This window comes from Mustelus asterias, chromosome 13 (genome assembly GCF_964213995.1).
Source record: "Mustelus asterias chromosome 13, sMusAst1.hap1.1, whole genome shotgun sequence".
Taxonomy (NCBI): domain Eukaryota; kingdom Metazoa; phylum Chordata; class Chondrichthyes; order Carcharhiniformes; family Triakidae; genus Mustelus; species Mustelus asterias.
In genome coordinates this window covers 13,822,768-13,846,340 of record NC_135813.1, presented here as the reverse complement: position 1 = coordinate 13,846,340, position 23,573 = coordinate 13,822,768, and the positions used below count along the sequence as shown (strand labels likewise).

The window sequence follows — 23,573 nt, the reverse complement described above, 5'->3', positions numbered from 1 at the left end:
ATAAAAATATTTTATAATTCTAGCTGGTGTTGTTACACACAAGGAATCAAAACCAAGTTTACCTCTCAGGTGAAGCAGAGTTGAGAGGTGGTACATAATTAGACCAAAGCGCACTCCATACATAAAATTCATACATTCTATCCTTATTTTTTTTACAATAGGTCTTGTATTAGTTGATTTAAAATGGGAAAATGAATTATCTTGATGACCCATGTGTAAAGCATACTACTTATGCTTATTTAGGAAGCTAAGAGATCAAGTTGATCAGAGCGTATAGATTTATTTGCAGTAGAGGCTATGAAGTTCAGACGCAGACTATATATTTGCTACATCACCACCATTGGTGGGAGGATATAATTACTGCACGCCATCTCTAGGTGGACAGTTTTAATTGTGCATATGGGAATCTATGATGGAAATACATTAACAAACTGTGACAAAAACGTGACAACAAGAAGGAAGAATTTGTGGGCAGGCAATATGTGATTTTTAAAGTTTAAGTTTACTTATTATATATATTATTATGTCGCAAGTGGGCTTTCATTAGCACTGTAATGAAGTTACCGTGAAAATCTCTCAGTTTCCACACTCCGGCGCCTGTTTGGGTACACTGAGGGAGAATTTAGCACAGCCAATGCACCTAACCAGCACGTCTTTCAGACTATGGGAGAAAACCGGAGCACCCAGAGGAAACCCACACAAACATCGGGAGAATGTGCAAACTCCACACAGACAGTGACCTAAGCTGGGAATCAAACCCAGGCAGCAGTGTGAACGTTTTTGTACTTCTTCGATAGATTTCCCAAAACTAATGTATTGACATTTGTAAAGCGTTCACTATCTAAAAGCTAGATAAGTACCACAGTGATGAAAACACTTCCTCTAGGACTGCTTCTTTCAGTTATGTCTCACTTTCATGCTGTTTGGATTTTAGGCAACAGATTGAAGTGTGGGAGGAGAGGGAAGGACCAAGGGCAAAATGGTCAATTCTCCACAGCTTAGCTCCGTACACCAACGTGAATGCTGATTTCTTTGTTTTCATTGTTGCTAGAATGCCTCACTACAATTTTAACAAGTCGATCTATCCAAGCATTTAGCATATCTTGTTGTCGAGTAAATGTGTGAGAAAGGGAAATCTTAATCTTGTCTGTGTGTATGAACAACAGTGGTTAGCACTGCTGCCTCACAGCGCCAGGGACCCAGGTTCAATTCCAGCCTCGGGTCACTGTCTGTGTGGAGTCTGCACGTTCTCACCGTGTCCGTGTGGGTTTCCTCCGGGTGCTCCGGTTTCCTCCCACAGTCCAAAGACTAGGTTGATTGACCATGGTTGATTGTCCCTTAGTGTCAGGGGGACTAGCAGGGTAAATATATGGGGTTACGGGAATAGGACGTGGGTGGCATTGTGGTCAGTGCAGACTCGATGGGCCGAATGGCCTCCTTCTGCATTGTAGGGTTTCTATGATTCTATGAAAGGGAAATCTTAATCTTGTCTGTATATATGAACAACAGACAGTTTTGAAACATACCCACTCACCTGAAGAAGGGGCTTAGAGCTTCGAAAGCTTGTGTGGCTTTTGCTACCAAATAAATCTGTTGGACTTTAACCTGGTGTTGTTAAACTTCTTACTGTGTTGAAACATATGGACAGAGAAAGGAAATACCCAGGAAACGGGATAAATGAAGGCTGTAAAAATTATAAGCTGTGTCGGCAGCTAAAAATGAAGCCCCAGCTAAACCTGCAAACTGGATATTCAGACTTGCATATTATGTAAGCACAGATGGTTCCCTTCAACCTCAGAATTTTGAGTGATGTCAGAGAACAACGGAACTCCAGGATGACCAGCTCCTTGCTTGCAGCCTCCATGTATCTGCATCGCTCTTGATCCTCGAGGATGGAAATCTGTCAATCTATTAACACCTCCCAAGTCCAAACCTTTAACACATGCCCACTCAGGAAATGCCAATGTTGGTGAATTTCTTCATGGTCACTGTACCAACAAAGAGTTGTTAGAATAAGCTTGTAGCAATGTCTGAAAGATAAAGCTGGGTAAATGCCCTCGGGTAAACGTGTGTTCTACATATTACATATCTTGTGTTATGTAAGAGCAGGCCAAGATTGTATTATAGTATAAGAATACAACAACTCCCCTTTCTGGAAGAGTATGGACTAGAGTCAGGAGAAATGTAACCGTGTGGAGGGCCTGGACGACAGAAGTTGCCCACTTCAAGGCTGCAACATTGTCTTTTTTAAGAAAATATGCTTGGAAGTTGCCCGATTCTGTGAACCAGGTTGTATTTGCAAAAGCAAAATGCTGTGGATACTAGAAATCTGAAATTAAGACAGAGAATACTGGAAATACTCAGAAGATCTGGCGGCATCTGTAGAGAGGGAAACAGAATTGTTCTGACAAAAGGCCATCAACCTGAAGTAAATATTTTTGTTATTTAATATGCAGAACTTGAGCAAATAAAATCTAGGCTGACACTCTTAATGCAGCACAAGGGAGTGCTGCAGTGTTGGAGGTGCAATCTTTTGGATGAGACATTAAACCGAGGCCATGTTGCACTCTCGAGTGCATGTAAAAAGTTCCATGGCACTATTTCAGAAAAGACCAGGGAGTTAGCCCTGGTGTCTTGACCAATATTTTCCCTCAGCCAACATCACAGAAACAGATTATTTGCTCATTTTCACATTGCTGTTTTGAGGGACTTGCTGTCTGCGAATAAGCTGCTGCCTTTTCTACATTACAAAGGTGACCACACTTCAAAATTATTACAGTGGCTGTAGAGTGCTTTGGGATGTCCTGTGACTGAAGGACTCGGTGTAAATGTGAGTCTTTTCTTTCAGTGGAAGGCCAAGCCAGTCACTGTCATAACGTTGTGATTATAAAAATCACTTGTGCGGCATTATTACCACTGGACTGTCAACATTTTGTTGCGATGGTAAAAACAAAATGAATCCACTGAAATTTGTACATAGCTGTTTATACCCAAGAACAACAAAGAACAATACAGCACAGGAACAGGCCCTTCGGCCCTCCAAGCCCGCGCCGCTCCCCGGTCCAGGATTGAATCCTGAATCCAGGATCCCCGCCCAATTTTCCAGCCTATCTACCTACCAATCACCGAGCTGTCCCTCACAGCTACGATGCTTTGTTCATTACAACCTATTAACTCACCCCCACCCCCCCATTCCAGACCATGTGATCTCCAGGGAGAGGCGAAAACCCAGAGTGAAAAACCCCAGGGCCAATATGGGGAAAAAAAAATCTGGGAAATTCCTCTCCGACCCCCTGAGGCGATCGAAACGAGTCCAGGAGATCACAATGGCCCTGATCGGAAAATGCTTCCCAACCCTAGTCATTTCCACTTCCACGAACACCATCTGAATTCCCTGCCCCCGAGACAGGTTCCCAACTATCCGCAGTCTCGCTCTGTACTGGCACCAGCAAGATGATCATAGAATGAAGCCTTGAAACGAGAAACAAGGAACAATTAGCCCGCGCCGCTCCCTGGTCCAAACTAGACCACTCTTTTGTATCCCTCCATTCCCACTCCGTTCATATAGCTGTCTAGATAAGTCTTAAACGTTCCCAGTGTGTCCGCCTCCACCACCTTGCCCGGCAACACATTCCAGGCCCCCACGACCCTCTGTGTGAAATATGTCCTTCTGATATCTGTGTTAAACCTCCCCCCCTTCACCTTGAACCTATGACCCCTCGTGAACGTCACCACCGACCCGGGGAAAAGCTTCCCACCGTTCACCCTATCTATGCCTTTCATAATTTTATACACCTCTATTAAGTCTCCCCTCATCCTCCGTCTTTCCAAGGAGAACAACCCCAGTTTCCCCAATCTCTCCTCATAACCAAGCCCCTCCATACCAGGCAACATCCTGGTAAACCTCCTCTGTACTCTCTCCAAAGCCTCCACGTCCTTCTGGTAGTGTGGCGACCAGAACTGGACGCAGTATTCCAAATGCGGCCGAACCAACGTTCTATACATCTGCAACATCAGACCCCAACTTTTATACTCTATGCCCCGTCCTATAAAGGCAAGCATGCCATATGCCTTCTTCACCACCTTCTCCACCTGTGACGTCACCTTCAAAGATCTGTGGACTTGCACACCCAGGTCCCCCTGCGTCCCTACACCCTTTATGGTTCTTCCATTTATCGTGTAGCTCCTCCCTACATTATTCCCACCAAAATGCATCACTTCGCATTTATCAGGATTGAACTCCATCTGCCATTTCCTTGCCCAAATTTCCAGCCTATCTATATCCTTCTGTAGCCTCTGACTATGTTCCTCACTGTCTGCAAGTCCTGCCAGTTTTGTGTCGTCTGCAAACTTACTGATCACCCCAGTTACTCCTTCTTCCAGATCATTTATATAAATCACAAACAGCAGAGGTCCCAATACAGAGCCCTGCGGTACACCACTAGTCACAGGCCTCCAGCCGGAAAAAGACCCTTCCACTACCACCCTCTGTCTTCTATGACCAAGCCAGTTCTCCACCCATCTAGCCACCTCCCCCTTTATCCCATGGGATCCAACCCGTGGCTGTTCAAACTGTGGTGCATTGTTTACTGATCAACCTGCCATGGAATTGTAAAGAGTGAAGGCCTGGTACAGTCTTCATTGGTTGGAGGACAGTTAATAATTTTACCAAGGTGCACAAATGTAATTCAGCCCTCAATTTAAAATCATGAGGTGTGGACAGAGAGGGCGATTGTGGTGGGTGATGCGGGGGTGAGGTGGGCAGTGTGGACAGAAAGGGTGATTGTGGCTGGAAGAGTTAGTGCAGTGGATGATTGTGGGGGTTGGGGTAAGAGTATGAATGGAGAGAGAGATTGTGGGGCAGACAGAGAAGGGATTGCATGTTGGGGGGTCAGGGGCATAAGTGGGAAGATTGGATGATTGTGGGGCAGTGTTTGGATGGAAAGGGTTATTGATGAGGGGGGGGTGGTTCAGTGTTGACCGAGTGGGTGACTACGGGGGGTGGGGGAGGTCTACACAGTGCTGGTGACCATAGGGTGGGGGTTGTGGATCAAGTGGGTGACTGAAGATTGGGGAAGGGACATGGTTAAAGTGGGTGAATACAGTGGGGTGGGGGGGTGGAATATGGGGGTGATTGTGGGGATGGGCAGGGTGTTGACCGAGTCACTGACCACAAGGCAGGGCGGTGTGAACCGAGTGGGTGATCACATCCCTTTACCTGTCAGGATTCCTGAGCACCAGGAACCTGTCCTTCTGGGTTAGAAACAAAAATGTTATTTAAAAGTGAAGCACAGAGCCTCCTTTAAAAACAATCTTACTGACCAACACACCTGAGGGCGACATGGTGGCATAGTGTATAGCACTGCTGACACGGGTTCGATCCCGGCTTGGGTCACTGTCTGTGCGGAGTCTACACGTTCTCCCCGTGTCTGCGTGGGTTTCCTCCGGTTTCTTCCCACAGTCCGAAAGACGTGCTGGTTAGGTGCATTGGCCATGCTAAATTCTCCCTCCGTGTACCCGAACAGGCGCTGGAGTGTGGCGACTAGGAGATTTTCACAGTAACTTCTGTGACACTAATAATTAAACTTAAACTGAAAGTGGCCTCTGTCTGTTAAAACCTTAAATGGGTGGTTTGGAGGTGAATTTGCTTTGAAAACTTAAATTATTTTACCTCCCACCTTGGGAAGTTAAACATTTTCCCCGGTGTCTTTAGGAGAAAAATAGAAAAACATTGGGGCTTGGTTGAATTTGATTTTGTCCATCTGGCAACAGGAAAAAAGTATTTCCGTGAACTTTGGAAACACTACAGTAGTGTCCATTTATTTTCAATTGAAGTGAACGGGAGGAATTTTTGAAGCATCAAACTTTCTGCTTTCTCTAACCATCTTCTGCAATGAGAGGGAGAATTGAGATCTTTACCTTTCTAAATGCTTTCCCCCATCCCCAAATAAAACCCTTCATGTTTGTTTATCTGCACCTGCACCTTATAACTGGACAGTGTAATACGGAAATAAGAACCCTTCTAAAGCTGAGTGGAGGGAGCACTGTTAGCAAAAAATCAATACCGTTATGTACAAAGGGCAGTCCCAATTGCTCTTCTATCATGCTCATTAAAAGGAGTAATGTTAATTAAAAGGTCTATTTTTAAAAGGTATTGATATGAAAGGTCTGTTTACTGACAATAACTTCCTTTTATGTAATGCCGGTAGTAATGTGTCAGATCACAGCTTGTGCTGCGGCTAATAGAATAGACAACGATTTAAATTTGACCCGATTCAAAACACTCACTTGTCTCCCTCTGTGTGTCAGGGGATTGCTTGGGGGAAACTGGTGCAGTAAGCAGCTGTTACCTAGTACAATAAGCAAAAAGAGGTTTGTGTAAACTGAACACCTGTTAGCTAGGGATGCCCCTGTCAGCTGGCAACTTGGGCCACTTTCTTTTGAGTGAAACCTAACATTGTCATTTGGTGCTGTTGGGCTCCCTGGAGAAGCAGACACACCGGGGTCATCCTACTTTTGTTAAATAGCCTAAGTTTGAGTTATAATTAGTTATTTTCCTGAATTGCTTGAAAGTGGACTGACGTAACACCCTCTTTAACCCACTGTCCATGAGTTGGAACATTCCCTTTTTAAGTTTATTTTCTTCTACCTTTTTCCTACCATATCACAGGGCTCCAATACAAGCCTAATATGTAAATGAGCACATTGATGGTTAGCTGCCTGCGCTGCTTGACCTGTTGATTTATGTTTTTCTTTGAGTTAGAAGTTTAAATGAAAGGGATCTTCATCCTAACGTATCAAAGTCAGTGTGGGAGTTGATGATTTATTTATGCAACTTTTTTTTCCCCACCTGTTTTGAAGGCGAGTTGCTGGGGTTATGGATTAATGGGTGACAGGGACTCATAAGTATCAGACTCGCCTGATCTACTTTTATACGGTCAGAATTCTCTGCTCCTCAGATTGCAGCTTCTTGTGCCCCTCCCTCACCCCTCAGTTCACTGCCACGCTTTCAGTCATCTGGGTTTAACACTGAGGAATTCCTTCCCTAAGCCCATCTGTCTCTCCATCTCCCCTTCCTGTTTCAACATTCCCCAAAGCCCACCTCTTTAACTCAGCTTTTTCTCACACCTCATAATATCACTCCTATAAAGTGCCGTGTGACTTTTTGCCTCATTAAAATCCCGATATGGCTGTCAATTGGATTTTTTTGTAATCAAGCTCAAGAAATGGAACTTGCGGGAAAATTTACCTGATGGTGGAATTAACTTTAAAGCCAGGGTATTGTCTTTTGGAGCTGAAGAGAATTGGAAGAGGGGCTAAAACCCTGATGATTGGGCAGGTAGATATTTTGTGTGTGAAACAAAAGGAACCAGCTGGACAAGAGAATGCCACATAAACTTTGTTATTTCATTCCTTTGCATCTCTGTCATTCGATAAAAGCAGTGAAGAAATAACAGCGGATAGATTAAATAAATGTAGTAGATGTATTTTGCAGCAGCATCGCATAAGAGACTTGCAGCAAAGATGGAATTATGGGGCGTGTGTGCCAATCAAAGAGCTAGCACTCGCACGATGAGCTGAGTGGCCTCATTCTGTGTCATTTCATATTCTGTGCATAGGTGGATTTTGGAGGGTGGAAGAGAAAGGATAGAGACAAAGAGAGGTTTCTCGGACTGGAGACGTGGTGAATAATGTTCCATACGGGTCTCTGTAGGCACAGTTGTTTGTCATGAACAAAAATTAACTAGAGGGAGCAATATGATTGTGTATGATTTGGGGGTTATTTATTCGTGGGGCATGGGCGTCGCTGGCTGGCATTTATTGCCCATCCCTAGTTGCCCTTGCAGGGCAGTTGAGAGTCAACCACATTGCTGCAGCTCTGAAGTCGCATGTAGGCCAGACCAGGTAAGGACAGCAGATTTCTTTCCCTAAAGAACGTGAGTGAACCAGGTGGGTTTCCCCGACAATTGACAATGGTTTCATGGGTCATTAGTACATTCTTAATTTCAGATTTTTAAAAAATTGAATTCATATTCCACCATCTGCCGTGGCGGGTTTTGAACCCAGGTCCCCAGAACATTAGCTGAGTTTCTGGATTGATAGTCTGGTGATAATACCACTAGGCCATCGCCTCCCCAATAACGCAAATCATAATGTGAACTACACCAGGTGACCACAGCTTAGCCAGGTGGCAGATACAATTCAATGTAGGTAAATGTGAAATAATAGATTTTGGAAGTAAGAATATGGGAATGAGTTGCATCTTAAATGATGAGATTTTAAATGACATAATGGAGTAGAGGGACTAAACTGTGCGGGTGCAGTGGTTATTAAAGGTGGCAGTGAAATACCCTAGGTCTAGGAATAGACTTGCAGAATCCTTTTTTTAAAGTAGAAGCACAGAATATAAAAGCAAGATCTGTTTTGGATATCCTACAGTGTTATATAAAAACAATTGAAAAGAAGTTGAATATATTCACTCCGATATTACAAGGGCTAAGAGGAAGTTATGTAGAGGGGCTTAAATTCAGGCTTTTAATTGGAGCTGAGAACATTGTCAAGACTAGAGGGTTCAGATCAGGTAAATAGTGGTGATTTCCATCGTTCCCTGACACAGTAAAAGGGAGTTATTAATTCTTTGATACTTTAAAGTAAGGGGCGGTGAGAGAAAATTTAATTTCACAAAGGGTGGTAAGAATGCAGAATTCTCAGCCACGAATTGTCACTGCAGCAATGTCCATTAATACTTTAAAAGGGAATCATCTTGTTGCTTAATCAGAAAATTAAAGGGAATATGAACTGAGCGGGAGACTTGGATTAATCAAGGTTTTTTTTTGAGAAAATAACAGTGCAAACTTGATGGGTTTAATGACTTTCCCAATGTACTTGTAAACCCTGTTCCTTGGCCTTATTTTCTTATCAGTAAGTTTCTGTCCTTCTGCCACAATAGCATATACCATCATAAATGTCTTGACACTGAAGAGTGGATTCCGTGCAGGAATCTAATCTTTAGAGTCAGACAGCTGGTCGTCTTAAAGTTGCACTCCCATGTTATAATATTCCAAGTTAAATATCTACTTAATAGTCTTTGTTACATTTAATGTTCAACTATCTGTAACATGAGCTGTGTCGTCACTGCCACCCAGCATTAAGGTAGCAAGCAGAGTTTAAAATTCCAACATTGTATGGCCCTCAAGTCGACTTGGGGCATTTCATAATTCTAGATTAGCCTGCTACAGTACAAATTGCCTCACTGAATTGCACCTCCTGCTGGCTGAACATAGAACAGTTGTTTAAATGATTATGGTGCCGATTGCATAAATCCTCCTGGTGAATGGCCTGCAAGACCGAGAAATCAGTGATCAAAAATAAATGGCGAGATCTAAACAAATGTGGCTTAGGGTAGTTGCTTACAATCTAAGCCACTAACTGGCTCCCATTCAGCTGATCAGATTGTATTTAGCGCCTCATGCTGCTGTCTGTTTGTGAATGGTGCACCCTCTGTTGCAGGGATCCCTGAGGGGTTATTCTATAATCCTTACACAGAAACAGTGGGGAATCTTTCTCTCATGTAGCTGCCATTCTTTGAGTTTCATGTCTGCTTGTGCTTTGACTGTTGGCAGCAGTTTAGGGGCCTAGATTTATTGACGGCATATCAATACAACTTACTTTGCCTTCTGTAAATACAGAGAACATTTCTAGTGTGGGCTGTGTAAAATCTCTTGCTCTGAGGCCAGTTTAATACAGGCCCTCAGCAATTGTGTTGCAGGTCATAAATGGAGTTCCTTTTCATTCAGCAAGAAACTGAACTAACTGCAACTAAAAGCAGCTGCTAAACATTTTACAATCATTAGGATTCTACCTTCTATACCTTGTTGTATTTTGGGCAAAGTGTTTTTTTTTTGTTTTAAAATTGCAGTTCGCATCGAATTCACTGCACCACGAGAATTCAAGTCCGAATCGGAGATGGATTTTGTTCTGAAGGTATTGGATAAGTTGTGGCAGTTTTTTTTTTTGCCTCGACCTTTTGACGAAGGAGTGCCCAGCACCACAATGTGAGCCACTGGGGAAACGTGCCTCTCATCTGTCCATCATAAAGCAGTATTGATGACAGCTATGGCAGACACTGCAGCTCATACTATCCAGTTATCCCATAATCTCATTTGAACGTTAAAGCGTGGAAGAGCGGGGCAGCAGTTGTATTTTGCTTTGGTAATGGCCGACTACATTTTATTTTTACAAGCATGAGGGAGCCATAGATTCTGAAAAAGTTCTGCACTCCCATTGGCTTTTTGCATTTTCTCATATTAAGGCACTGTCTATGTTGTCCACAAATGGAAAACTATTGTCTCTGAAGTTACAAACGAGTCATGTTCATAACCATAAGGAATTAAAATTTTCAGCAGTTCTGCAGGTTTTAACGTTGTGCCCGTACAAGTTAGATATGGCCATTTTGTTAAACAGTGTGCAGTATTCACGTACACTCTTTTTGGTGTCACTTGTGTATGTGTATATTTATAGATTCATTATGTTACTGATGCAGTGGTGGTGGAAAAAAATGATACAGTTCCCTAGAAAGTGCTTTGCTGTTGCGATTCCTGATGCATTCAGGGTAACCCCTGACACTTGTTTTTCACTAAAGAAGCGATCTTTATTGACGCTGTTTTTTATTCCATTCACATGGATTTGGGATCCATTAAGTTCTTCTTTAAAGGTGAGAATTGGAAAAATTGTGCAAATGTTATTTTATTTCAGAGACTTGGGCAAAGATCAAAGGCCCATAGGCTGGCCACCATCCGAGTAAGAGGAATAGGAGAGGAAATGAGATGAATCAATAAATGGCAAAGCAATGTGATACGGTTAGGTTCTAAAGGCTTTGGGAGGAAAGTGAGACCGAGAGAGATGAGGACTTCCCATTTTGCAACAACGTGGTGACACTATGATTGAGGTTCTGCTGTTCTAAAATGCAAGTTAAAGGAGATGTAATTAACTTTAAAACAGCAAATGGAAGAATTTCATACCAAGCATATAACCAAACAATTAAAGTCTATTGTAAGAAGGAGTCTGACAGTACCTTACTATCCACTTGAATCAGTAAATTGCCTATAAGTACATATTTCATTACTGATAACGTGTTTACTTAAATTACTTACCATGAAAGTGAATAAGCAATAAAAAAATAAAATAGCACTACTGGGTCGATTTCAATAATGGCAACAAATTATTTAAATGCAAATTCACCAATCTCTGAAGGTGACATCACCTTGATTCCCTAATTGTCTTTTAACTCATTTGCAGCCATCCACTAATGCGTCTGTAATACTGAGGAGAGAGAAAGCACTGACAGGGACCAGACTTCCCTAGAGAAACCACTGGGGACAAGAGGCTCGACTCTGCTGCTTGACCCTTACCGGCAGATGGCCATCAGGAATCAAATACCCATGTGCTGGGAGATAGGGAGAGGATTTAGCAGAGTGATTATTCAGAGATGAATAGAGTGATTAGCTGATAAAGAGCATGTGAGACAGGGTTGGGGGCTTTGATCCTCAGTAATAATGCACTGACTGTCGTTAGTGCAGTGGGATGCTCCGTGACGAGGGACAGCAGTGTATCACAGGATTACACAGTTTGCTGTTGGCTTTAACCCTTTGAGGACTGGTAACTATTTATGTTCTGAAGAAAAATTCTAACCAGATTCATGTGGAATATTCCGTTATGCTTGGTGTCTTGTCGTTGCTCTCTCAAGTGTGGCTTTGGAAAAAGGATTTTGCAGTCAAAGAATCCATTGGGGAGAGAGAGCTCATCAACCATACACTGAAACATTTTGCTTCCATGAAATGTCAATGAATCCTCTCCCATGAGTGAACTGTGTAGACCTTTCTTGTGAGTGAAAGAGCAATTTGAATGTGCTGTTATATGATATGAATCTGTTCTGTGGGCATTGTCAGCTTGGCATTAATGTGTTTGGATAGCACTTTGTTTAGATAGTGCTGTGAATTATAAAGATACGCGGTAGCGTTGTTTACTTTCCAATTGAGTGTCATCTACCTATTGTGAATAGGTGTGGGATATGAAATGGTGCGCTCCTCCACAGAATGCAGAAACACAGGCCATTCACTTATCAAATTACTGATCTTACCCGTATTCCCTGCGTTTTTGGGAAGAAACTGATGCATTTCGAGATGAGGAGTGGAATCAGAAAACAAGCACTCTGGGTGGACTTGAGCACTTCCAAGTGCCTGGTTGCAGTATAGCATTGTTAGGAGTTAAATACATCACACACGTGCCTATTCAGCAGCAAGAAAATACCAATCATAAAATGTGAGGAAATGGCAGCATATCTTGAAATGGACGTGTCTGGACACAAAATGATTTAAAACAGTGGAGTGTTATTATCTCATTAACATATACTTGTGGCGTCGCGAGCTAGCAGCAACATCTCTTCCCATTTTAGCATTCATTCTAAAGTGTTGACCTGGTTGTACAAATGTCTCTAGACCTTGATTAGCTGATAAATTGGATCCTATTTTCAGTCAGTTAGCAGGGGAATAGTTTTTCAATCAGGTTCACGCTTTCAGAACGGGAGCTTGAACAACAAATATAAAAATTGGGATTTGGGAGTGGGTTGCGGAGCGTTAAGGTATGTACACTCATTAATAGTTATCTTATTTTTTTAAAAGTTCTGTATCTTAGGTTACCAGCATATACTGACCGATGTCGGAAGTCTAATGTCCACACAGGAAGATTTCCAGCATCATGATAGTGCCATAAAGTAACATGTGATTTTATATTACCACATAGTTCCCTGTATTACTCCCTGGAACATTTTATATGACATATCAGATTATAATTCTGGTTGCATTCTATTTACTTACTCCATTCCTCTTATCTGTCAATGTTACACCCTGATAAATGTGGGTCATTCCATTTTCACTCGTGTTGAATTTTTAGGAAAACGTGTATTGGGACAGTACATTTTAACCCTAATAAAGATACTATTTTGTTTGGAGGCAGTTCAGAGAAGGTTCACTAGGATGATCCCCAGTATGGAGGGATTGTCTAATGAGCAAAGGTTAAACAGGTTGGGACTCTACTCATTGGGATTTAGAAGAATACGAGGTGATATAGGATAACATATAGGATTTTTAAGGGGCTTGACAGGATAAATGCTGGGAGGATGTTTCCCCTCATGGGAGAGTCTAGGACAGAGGGCATAGTCTCAGAATAAAGGGGCGCCAATTTAAGACTTGAGATGAGGAGGAATTTCTTCTCTGAGGGTTGAGAATCTTTGGAACTCCTTGCCACAGAGAGCTGTGGGGGCAGAGCCCTTGTGTATATTTAAGGCTGAGATAGATAGATTCCTGATCAATAAGGCATCAAGGGTTATGGGGAAAGGGCAGGAAAGTAGGCGTGAGGAATGTTGGATCAGCGTGATCCTATTGAATGGCGGAGCAGGCTCGAGGGGCTGAATGGCCTCGTACTGTCCCTATTTCTCATGGTCTTATGACCAACTGGAGTGGAGAATGTTCATGTGCCATTTACCCTGTCATGATGAAACAGTATCTGAGTTGACTTTAATTTTACCAACTACTAATACAATCGCAAATGCTGGAAAAACTCAACGATCTGGCAGCATCTTTGGAGAGAGAAACAGAGTTAACATTTCAAAACTGTGTGACTCTTCAGCTCTGAAGAAGAATCGTACGGATTTGCAATGTTAACTCTGTTTCTCTCTCCATGGATGCTACCAGACCGCCTGAACTTTTCTGGCATTTTCTGTTTTTATTTCAGATTTCCAGCATCTGCAGTATTTTGCTTTTATTATACTCATGCCATGCACCCTATGCCACTACCATGAACTATCATGTGCCATTGTAAAGTTTGACCAGCAAAGGAGCTTTGATAGAGTGGTAACCAAACTGATGTGTGGGTGAGGTTGACTGGCCATGCTATATTGCCCCTTAGGGAGATTAGCAGGGTAAATATGTGGGATTACGAAGATGGGGCCTGGGTAGGATTGTTGTCAGCGCAGCTCAATGGGCTGAATGGCCTCCTTCTGCACCGTAAGGATTCTATGAATGAAGAGCAAGTCTAGATGGAATTGTGTTAGGGTTTCATAGTCTAAATTTCTTGCTGAGTTGATTTTCTTCCTAGGCATTTTGCTCCCAGCAAGTCAGCTGTGGATACAATGTTGATCGCAAAACAGCTGGATGTAAACTGAAAGTTAGGCTAATTTGTCCCTGAGCTATATTGTTCAAACTTAAGATAGTACTTTGTGCTTTTGAAAGAATAGTTAGAGGCCTTAAAAATTTGAGAACAGGAGAAGCTTTTGAACTTTTATTTTTCAGGTAGATTATCCTCATGTAACTACCTTCTCATAGACCCTCAACTTTTACTCGCTTCCCTGACTCAGCTTCGCAAATTGCTGTGGCCTTGATGGCAGCAAATAAAATTCTTAAAGCTTCTAATTAACATTAAGGCAGTGGGCAGGTTAGTGTTGAAGACTAGTGGTTTCCTCTGGAGTATCTGTGCCACATTTCTTAAATGAGTCATCAGTGGAGAGGGCAGAATTGTCCAAGGTTGCCCTTCATACACTATTCAGAGACACCTCCTGGGAGGTCCAGAAATAGTTGGAGTCGATTGCCCATGGTGAACGGTTTAACTGCATGAAGCTGTATTGGGGAAGGGGGAAAACATTGAGTTAGAATGTTAATCATTGTCTTCATGCACTGAGTTTTTTTCTCTAGAGATTGTGTTTTGTTTTGCTTTAGATTAGGGAGTGTGTTATCATTACAAGCTGTCAGGGATGTTCTTTACAGTTAATGGCAACTCTTTACAGAATTTCATCTCCTAATATCCTTTCATTATAATAGCCAATTGAGTAATGAAACTGGTGTAGTGTTGGGGAAAATCATCTTCCTTCCACCAATTAATGACAATTAATAGTCAACTTTCTTTGTCCTCTTGTGTATCTGACACAACAGAAACAATTACTGGTCAACTTGTTCATCTATGACTGTCTAATTGAACTAATGGGTCCTCAGTCAGTCCCCCTATGAGTTGCCTTGCGCTGAGCAGTGTTGGAGTGGAGAGTGGCCTCTCCAACACCACATTCCCTATTTAATTTTATTTCTGCTATTCCATCTAATAAAGTCCGGAGACTCAGAATTCCCGTTGGCTAGAACCCCGATGGCAGCTCAGAGGACCCTCAAAATGGTGGCGGTGACTCAAATTCGGAGCCATTTATTGTAAACTCTGCAATATAGAACTTGAATAAGTAATGTTACCCATTTAGAAATTTTCCCCTCTCCCCTGCTTGGCTGCTGTGCGGTGCTAATGGCCTAGTTATCGCAGAAGTACATCGCCTAATTACAGGTATGTGTGCACAAATTTGATGAGACCTGTCTGTGCTCTTCCCTGTCGCAGCCAGCAATTACTGACATCAACCTTTCTAATAAGGTGATTAAACAACCAATCATGTGGCAGCCTGTCAACTGGGCTATTTCTCAGTATACAAGAGGAACAACACAAGCCTGTAATTGAATTCTCACTTAAACCACTTCAAGTTTCACATCAAATATACTTTCATGTATAGTTTCAAAATGAAAAGGTACACAAGATGCACTCGAGTGCTGTTGTTCTTTACATGTCTATCGTTCCTGCATGCGATACTGTATGAAAGTTACATTTTCAGGTTTTCTCTGCAAATTATTTCCGTAAAAAAAAAAGGAACAGGCAGCCGTGGTATCCGTGACCACCTACACCCAGTCAGACTGGCAGTGGTATTCCATTCCAGGACTTCCCTTAGCTGTTAAAAGTTGACTAGGACAGAGTATTCCCTGTTTCACTATTCACAGGCTGCTGGTGAAATGCTGTGTTTGGGGAACAGCACTTTATATCATTGCATGTAGAGTGAACTCGTCTTACGTCAGCAAACATCCTGTGCCGTGATCACGAGGGACTGTCGACGGTGGTGTCAAGTTCAGGGGAAAAGAGAGTTTCTGGACTGAAGTGCACAGGTGCCAATCAATGCATGGGCTGGACTGAAGTAGGAATGTGAGGCAGTCCTGATTAGGAACTGTACGTTTATTTTGGAGTATTGTGCAAATGTTACGATGTAATAAAACTGGCTAACAGTTGGTGAAATGCTTTCGATTTAAAAACACAATACAGAACAATCACAATGGGTAGAGGATGTTTTAGTTATGGGGTGTATTCTCTGACTTCTTAAGCTGGATGTTTGTCCCTGTGGGAATCCTTTACCACATCGTACAAATGTTTCAGCATTTCAGTAACGCCGAATGCTGCCTGTTCCCTCATGTTGTTCTCCAGAACACAGTCCAGAGGGGTCAGCACTAAAGGAATCCCATCTCTCCGAATGTGTGAAAAGGGGACTTTTCCTCTGGGTGACTCCCTGCGACGGGTCAGGGAGTTTAAGCCCTTCCTACATCATTCTTTCTCTGTGGTTGATCAGGGTAACTATTGATCAAGTACTGGCCTTTTATTTGTCAGCTCAGTAGCTAGAATGTTTAAGGGAATGTGGAGTCCTTGCTGTGTTACAAAGTGTTCCTGCACAATTGCAGCTGATTGCTTTAGCGGGCATTCTTCCTTGGACATAGAAATTGTAAGTCGATATTGTGAATCTTATCAGCTTAAAAGGTATAAAAATACCAATTAAATCAGATGTCAAAGCTGCATCTAGAAGTAATACAACAGCCACAAAGCTTTTTCGAATGTGTTCTGAAGCAGTCATTGACAGTTATGTTCTGCAGCTAATAAATCCACAGAATATATTTAACTAGATTAGCTTGTGTTGCTTATATTGCGGACAGCCCCTTTTAAGAAATACAAGGCATTTTTTTTAATACTATGTAACATTTCATAGAACGAATTTCCAATACCAAAATCAAAAACCAGTCGGTACTACACAAGACATGATTCATAGGAGAGGTCTTATACAATGCATGTAAACAATAGTCTATCTGCATATCAAGGAATCATCACCAAATAGAAAATAATCTTCTTTCTTTAAAAGCTTCAGATTGGAGTATCTCTTACATTGCATTCTCTCTCATTCAGTCTGTATTATGCCACTTGTTTCCAATGCTTGTACTGCTCTCTCATTTTTTTTTAAAAAGAAAAAAGATCTCCCAAATGTATTTAAGATAGATAAATAATGGATGCAAGCGAATTCCTGTGTTCCACACTAAACTTTTTTTAATTTGAAAATTCTGCCCAGAAATTTGTTCCACCAATATTCACATCTCCTTTTATGGAGCTAAATATAGAATTGCAGATTTTCTTTTCTAACCTTTCATCTTTTAAGGTGGTTATTGATAAATATTTAATACGGGAACAGGACTGAAGCTCTGGGTACATTTATGGTACGTTGATATACATGTCTGAATTGCAACAGTTTTATAGCATAAATATTTGCTGCTGTGTTTTTGCACCAGATGTAAAATTTATGCACATCAAGGTTGAATAATATTGGGATATTTAAATTGATGCTGCAATAAATGGTTCTGGGCATAGAGAGAATCTCCATATAATCCAGATTTGTTTATATAATGCTACACAAAAGTAGCCTTGCATCTTTAGTGTTTTAGTGTCTTAACTCGCTTGCACTAAACAATTGCCCCTTTCCATTTTTGTCTTCCTTTCTCAGGTCTGGCTTGGGTGGACATCTGTTTGGTAGGAACCAGGTGGCTTCAATTCTGCAGTCTGAATATTCAAATGGATTTGGAGCAAGTTTTCACAAGGTAAAGAAGCATCGAAAACCTTTTTAAGAAGTCGCAGATCACAGTCAGAAAACATCTGAAGCGAGCTACAAACATCTGGGGACACATCGTCAAATGTGGTGCTATTAATCCAGGTCAAATGACATCGGACTGAAATGAACGGCACTGGACACCTGGGTCCAGCAAATTCCAGAATCAGCACCGTCCTGAGCTAAAGGGCAGACTAAACCATCCCTCAGTGCCTGGTGGAATTGTGCTTGTTTTTGAGGCGATTAAAAAATTGCTTGTAACCTATTTGCCTGGAGGTGAAGAAAATGGACTTAAATGGATTTTAACTCATTTCATATACGATGCTTTGTAGCTCTTGGAGCAAGGATATCTCCAGTCCCCTCCCAAATTGGATACAAACCCACATCCTGAAGATGTATTCTAGCACTCTGAAGTATTCTACTTCACACATCTGGGAAAATAGACCTTCATCCCATCTTTCTGCTTATAAATCCAGACACCAAAGCTAAGAGGTGCAATGTTCCACATCCCTACAAACAGCTCTGTATCAGACAAGGAAGGTTAGTAATCAGAAAAGTGGAACAAAGTTGCAGGTGCTGTTTTCTCAGTAAAGCACCTAGAGTCATTGAGGTTTACAGCATAGAAACAGGCCCTTTGGCCCAACTTGTCCATGCTGCCCTTTTCGTACCACTAAACTAGTCCCAATTGCAGGTGTTTGGCCCATATCCCTCTATACCCATCTTACCCATTAAACTGTCTAAATGCTTTGTAAAAGACAAAATTGTACCTGCTTCCACTGCTACCTCTGACAGCTCGTTCCAGACACTCACCGCCCTCTGTGTGGAAAAACATTGCCCCCCTGGACCCTTTTGTATCTCTACTCCCTCATCTTATGCGCTCTAGTTTTAGACTCCCTTTCTTTTGGGAAAAGATATTGACTATCTAGCTGATCCATGCCCCTCATTATTTTATAGACCTCTATAAGATCACCCCTAAGTCTCCTATGCTCCAGGGAAAACAGGCCCAGTCTATCCAGCCTCTCCTAACTCAAACCATCAAGTCACGGTAGCATCCTAGTAAATCTTTTCTGCACTCTTTCTAGTTTAATAATATATTTTCTGTAATAGGGTGACCAGAATTGTACACAGTATTCCAAGTGTGGCCTTACCAATGTCTTGTACAACTTCAACAAGACATCCCAACTCCTGTATTCAATGTTCTGACCAATGAAACCAAGCATGCTGAAAGCTGCCTTCACCATTCCGTCCACCTATGACTCCACTTTCAAGGAGCTGTGAACCAGTCCCCCGAGATCTTTGTTCTATAACTCTCCCCATCGCTAACTAAGTAAATCCTGCCCTGGTTTGATCTACCAAAATGCATCACCTCGCATTTATCTAAATTAAACTCTATCTGCCATTCATCAGCCCATTGGCCCAGTTAATCAAGATCCTGTTGTAATCCTAGATAACCTTCTTCACTGTTCACTATGTCACCAATCTTGGTGTCATCTGCAAACTTACTAACCATGCCTCCGAAAATGACAAATAACAGTGGACCCAACACCAATCCCTGAGGCACACCACTGGTCACAGATCTCCTGTTTGAAAAACAACCCTCTGCCTTCTGTCATCAAGCCAATTTTATATCAATTGGCTACCTTGATCCCGTAAGATTTAATCTTTTGCAACAACCTACCATGCGGTATCTTGTCAAAGGCCTTGCTAAAGTCTATGTCAGCCCTCATCTACCTTCTTGGTTACCCCTTCAAAAAACTCAATCAAATTCGTGAGACATGATTTTCCACTTGCAAAGCCACTGTTCCTAATCAGTCCTTGCATCTCTAAATGCCTGTACATCCTGTCTCTCAGAATACCTTCTAACTTACCCACTACAGATGTTAGGCTCACCGGCCTGTAGTTCCCAGGCTTTTCCCTGCAGCCCTTCCTAAACAAAGGCACAACATTTGCCACCCTCCAATCTTCAGGCACCCCACGTGTGGCTGTCGATGATTCAAATATCTCTGCTGTAATTTCCTTCCTCGCCTCCCACAATGTCCTGGGAAACACTTCACCAGGTCCCAGGGATTTATCTACCTTGATGCGCTTTAAAACTTCCAGACCACCTTTTCTGTAATATGTACTCTCCTCAAGACATCACTATTTATTTCCCCAAGTTCCCTAACATCCATGCCTTTCTCTACAGTAAATACTGATGAGAAATACTCATTTAGGATCTCACCCACCTCTTGTGGATCTGCACATTGATGACGTTGTTGATCCTTAAGAGACCCTACTCTCTGCCTTGTTACTCTTTTGCACTTTTTATGTATTTGTAGAAGTTCTTTGGATTCTCCTTTGCCTTATCTGACAAAGCAATCTTGTGTACCCTTTTTGCCCTCCTGATTTCTCTCTTAACTCTACTCCTACACCCTCTATACTTTTCAAGGGATCCACTTGATCCCAGCTGCCTGTGCATGTCATATGCCTCCTTCTTCTTTACCAGGGCCTCAATATCCCGAATCATCCAGGGTTCCCTAATTTAACCAGCCTTCACTCTAAAAGGAATGTGTTTACCCTGAACCCTGGTCAACACACTTTTGAAAGCCTTCCACTTACCAGCTGTCCCTTTGCCTGCCAACAGACTCCCCCAATCAACTTTTGAAAGTTCCTGTCTAATACCATCAAAATTGGCCTTGCCCCAATTTATAATTCTAACTTTTGGGCCAGACCTATCATTCTCCATAGCTATCATAAAACTAATGAAATTATGGTCACTGGTCCCAAAGTGATCCCTTGCTAACACTTCTGTCACTTGCCCTTCCTTATTTCCCAAGCGGAGGTCAAGTTTTGTCCCCTCTCTAGTTGGGCCATCCACATACTGAATGAGAAATCCCTCCTGAATGCACTCAGCAATATTTTCTCCATCCAAGCCCCTGATACTATGGCTGTCCCAGTCAATGGTGTGAAAGTTAAAGTCCCCTACTATTACCACCCTATTTTTCTTGGAGCTCTCTGTAAACTCCTTACAAAATTGCTCCTCAATTTCCTGCTGACTAAAGCAAAGAATAACAAAAACCCATGTCCACTTCATAATGAGGAGGTGACTAATGCAGGAAGCTAACAGGCTGAATAATCGAGAGCAGAGTCCTGGGTAAATCAAATCAGATTTATGATTTGCACAATTCTGATTTCTTGAATGTTCCAGAACTCTCCCTTTGTGGGTCACTGTCTTGTAGTACAAGGGCTTGCAGTGGACATCACATGGTGACTTGCAGTCGACATCACATGGTGACTTACACCCGAGGTTTGCACTGTATTAGCTCCCTGTTTTTCAGCCTTGCCATACAATATGTTTCACTTGCATCTGAATACATCTTAGGAAGTCTGAAGACCCCTTTGACGATATCTATAATCCAGCCTAAAGACCTATCATAACCTGGACTACTATCAATTATGTTATCTAATCGTGGTCTGAATTCAAAGGTACAATGCTGATAAGATTAGTGCCTGTCCTGAGATTTCAAAAGAGTAGAAAGAAGGTTATATGAAAGGATGGAACTGATATTTATTTTTAAAAATTAAAGGAATAAACAAATGTATTGTAAAATAGGAGTTTTATAGAATTTTGGTATCGGGGTTTTTAATTTTCAATTCCGTGTTAGAACTTGGCATTTTATTAAAACCAAAATGTTTTTATTTGAAGCAAGTATTAACAGTGACTAAGACAGTATAAAATAAATAAATTGGAAATATTTTCAGCTGTGTCAGTTGTCCAGTTTTGAGCCTTGGATTTTCAAAGCTCTGTTCCTTTATGACTTTAGTATTTCTTGGACGGTTTTCCGACTTTTCCGTGCTGCCAGGCTGAGCTGGAGCGTTCTGCCATTTCTAGGTTGTGTACATTATATATTTTTGAAAGCTACCGGTATAGCTTTGTAACTCATTAAAACAAAAGAGAGAATTAATCTTCAGATTCTAATTATAGGTTAGTTGTAAACCTCATCCACTCGAGTGCATGAGCCATTATTCTTTGAGATGGGGTTTGATGGGTTATAAATTTATTTTTTCAAAAAACTTTTTTGTGCCCTTATTTGATTTCATTATTAAGCAATGAGATTAGATGAAACCCCCTCATCATCCCCTGGGTTTAAGTCAATCCTTGCAGAATCCTCTTGTTTTGTTGTGCTGCTTTTTTGTTCTACTAGCCTCAGAGAGACTCTGTCCGTCACTTCATTAACCCTGAGTCGGTTAGAATCCTGTCCAAGGCCAGGGGGATTTGCCAAACCCTTTCACATGCTAACAAGCACAGATAAACAGCGGATTTTCTCCAAATAAATATATATATATATTTCTTAAAACTTCTTGATTTAATCAGCTGCTTGCACTTAGCCATATCTCTCTCCTACGCACTTCAGCAACTTTTTTTTTCCATTCATTGTCCTTGGAGAGCTGCAAGAATCTTCCTGCAGCAAATGTAAACATGCCAATATATTTTATTTTATTTCTATTCAGAGAATACATTAAGCGCTGCACACAGCTCAGATCTTCCACATTAGAAAGAGAGCATTTTCATTTTGAATCGTGGGATGATTGAATGTGGATTCTGAAGGCTTCAAAAGATATGAAAGGGCCAAACTAAACTGCCCTTGTTTCTCAAATCTTTTTATTGTGTTTTCTTTCAAGCTTTGCCTGTTTCCTTTTTCCTAATCATTCCATTTGAGACCAGTTTTATTCATCAACACATCAAAGCCGGCATCAGTGTGCTCAAACCAGCACTGAGATGTGACGGTTGGGAAGAACTGTTACAGAAATTAAAATGGGGAACAGGTACTTTCTGTTCCACCTAATTTGCAAGGAGTTGGGTCTGCATAGTATGAAATAACAGAAATATGTCCTAACTAAGAATAAGTCGTGCTTTTCCACAAATTTGAAACTACTAAACTCCTCTCGTACAAAGGGAAAGGTGATAAAGCATTGAGGATGGACTGAGATCCATTACAAAGCACTGAAGGAGTTGAGATGTTGTGCTAAAACCCTAAAGCAAAGCTGGAGCATGTTTTCAGTGCCACCTCAACACGTTGACAGGCTCCTGTCTCTCGAATAATATCCTAACTTGTGTTAATTCAAACTAATGGGACGGCACGGTGGCACAGCGCCAGCGACCTGGCTTTGATTCCCGGCTTGGGTCACTATGTGCGGAGTCTGTACGTTCTCACCATGTCTGCGATGGTTCCCCCTCACCCCCCCACACAGTCCAAAAGATGTGCTGGTTAGGTGCCTTGGCTATGCTAAATTCTCCCTCAGCGTACCTGAACAGGCGCGGGAGTGTGGCGACTAGGGGATTTTCACTAACTTCATTGCAGTGTTAACGCAAGCCTTACTTGTGTCATTAATAATAAATAAAAGCTTGGGGTGGTGGGGGTTAGTCCCCCTCTTGTATTTTCCTGTTGTTGGTGTAGGCTTGTATCAGATTGAGTAACTTAGTGTTTACCAACTTTGAGGACTGATCTGTGCCTCCAGAAAATTAACACTGACTCCACAGTGTGGAACTGATCTCCCAGCCGAGGACAAGTGACTGTGTGTGTGTGTGTCTGATGATTGTTAAGGAAATATCATTCCATTGTTCAAAAATCATACTTACAACTCGCAGTGGACGGTAAGAGGAAAAGTCACTCTTTTTTTAAAAAAAATCTCATGGCTGGAGTGCCCTTGTTATTCTTCCAATACACTAATATTTAAATAACGCCCTTTCTCTCCTTCCATTTTATTTAGCAGGCGCCCGTCAGCTTCTGAGAGCCACGTTAGTCTGTTGTATTCGAAGCTG

The 23,573-nt window shown here is 41.9% G+C and overlaps 1 protein-coding gene across 1 annotated transcript in view; it reads left to right on the top strand.

The window, feature by feature from the left end:
* ddx31 (DEAD (Asp-Glu-Ala-Asp) box polypeptide 31) overlaps positions 1–21,508 on the top strand; it is a 122,205-nt gene extending 100,697 nt beyond the window's left edge. The window contains exon 20 of the mRNA XM_078226375.1: positions 17,669–21,508. Within this exon, the coding sequence (XP_078082501.1) occupies positions 17,669–17,789 (121 nt within the window). The 3' untranslated portion in view covers positions 17,790–21,508. The remainder of the gene's footprint in view (positions 1–17,668) is intronic.
* Positions 21,509–23,573: the final 2,065 nt, after the last annotated feature.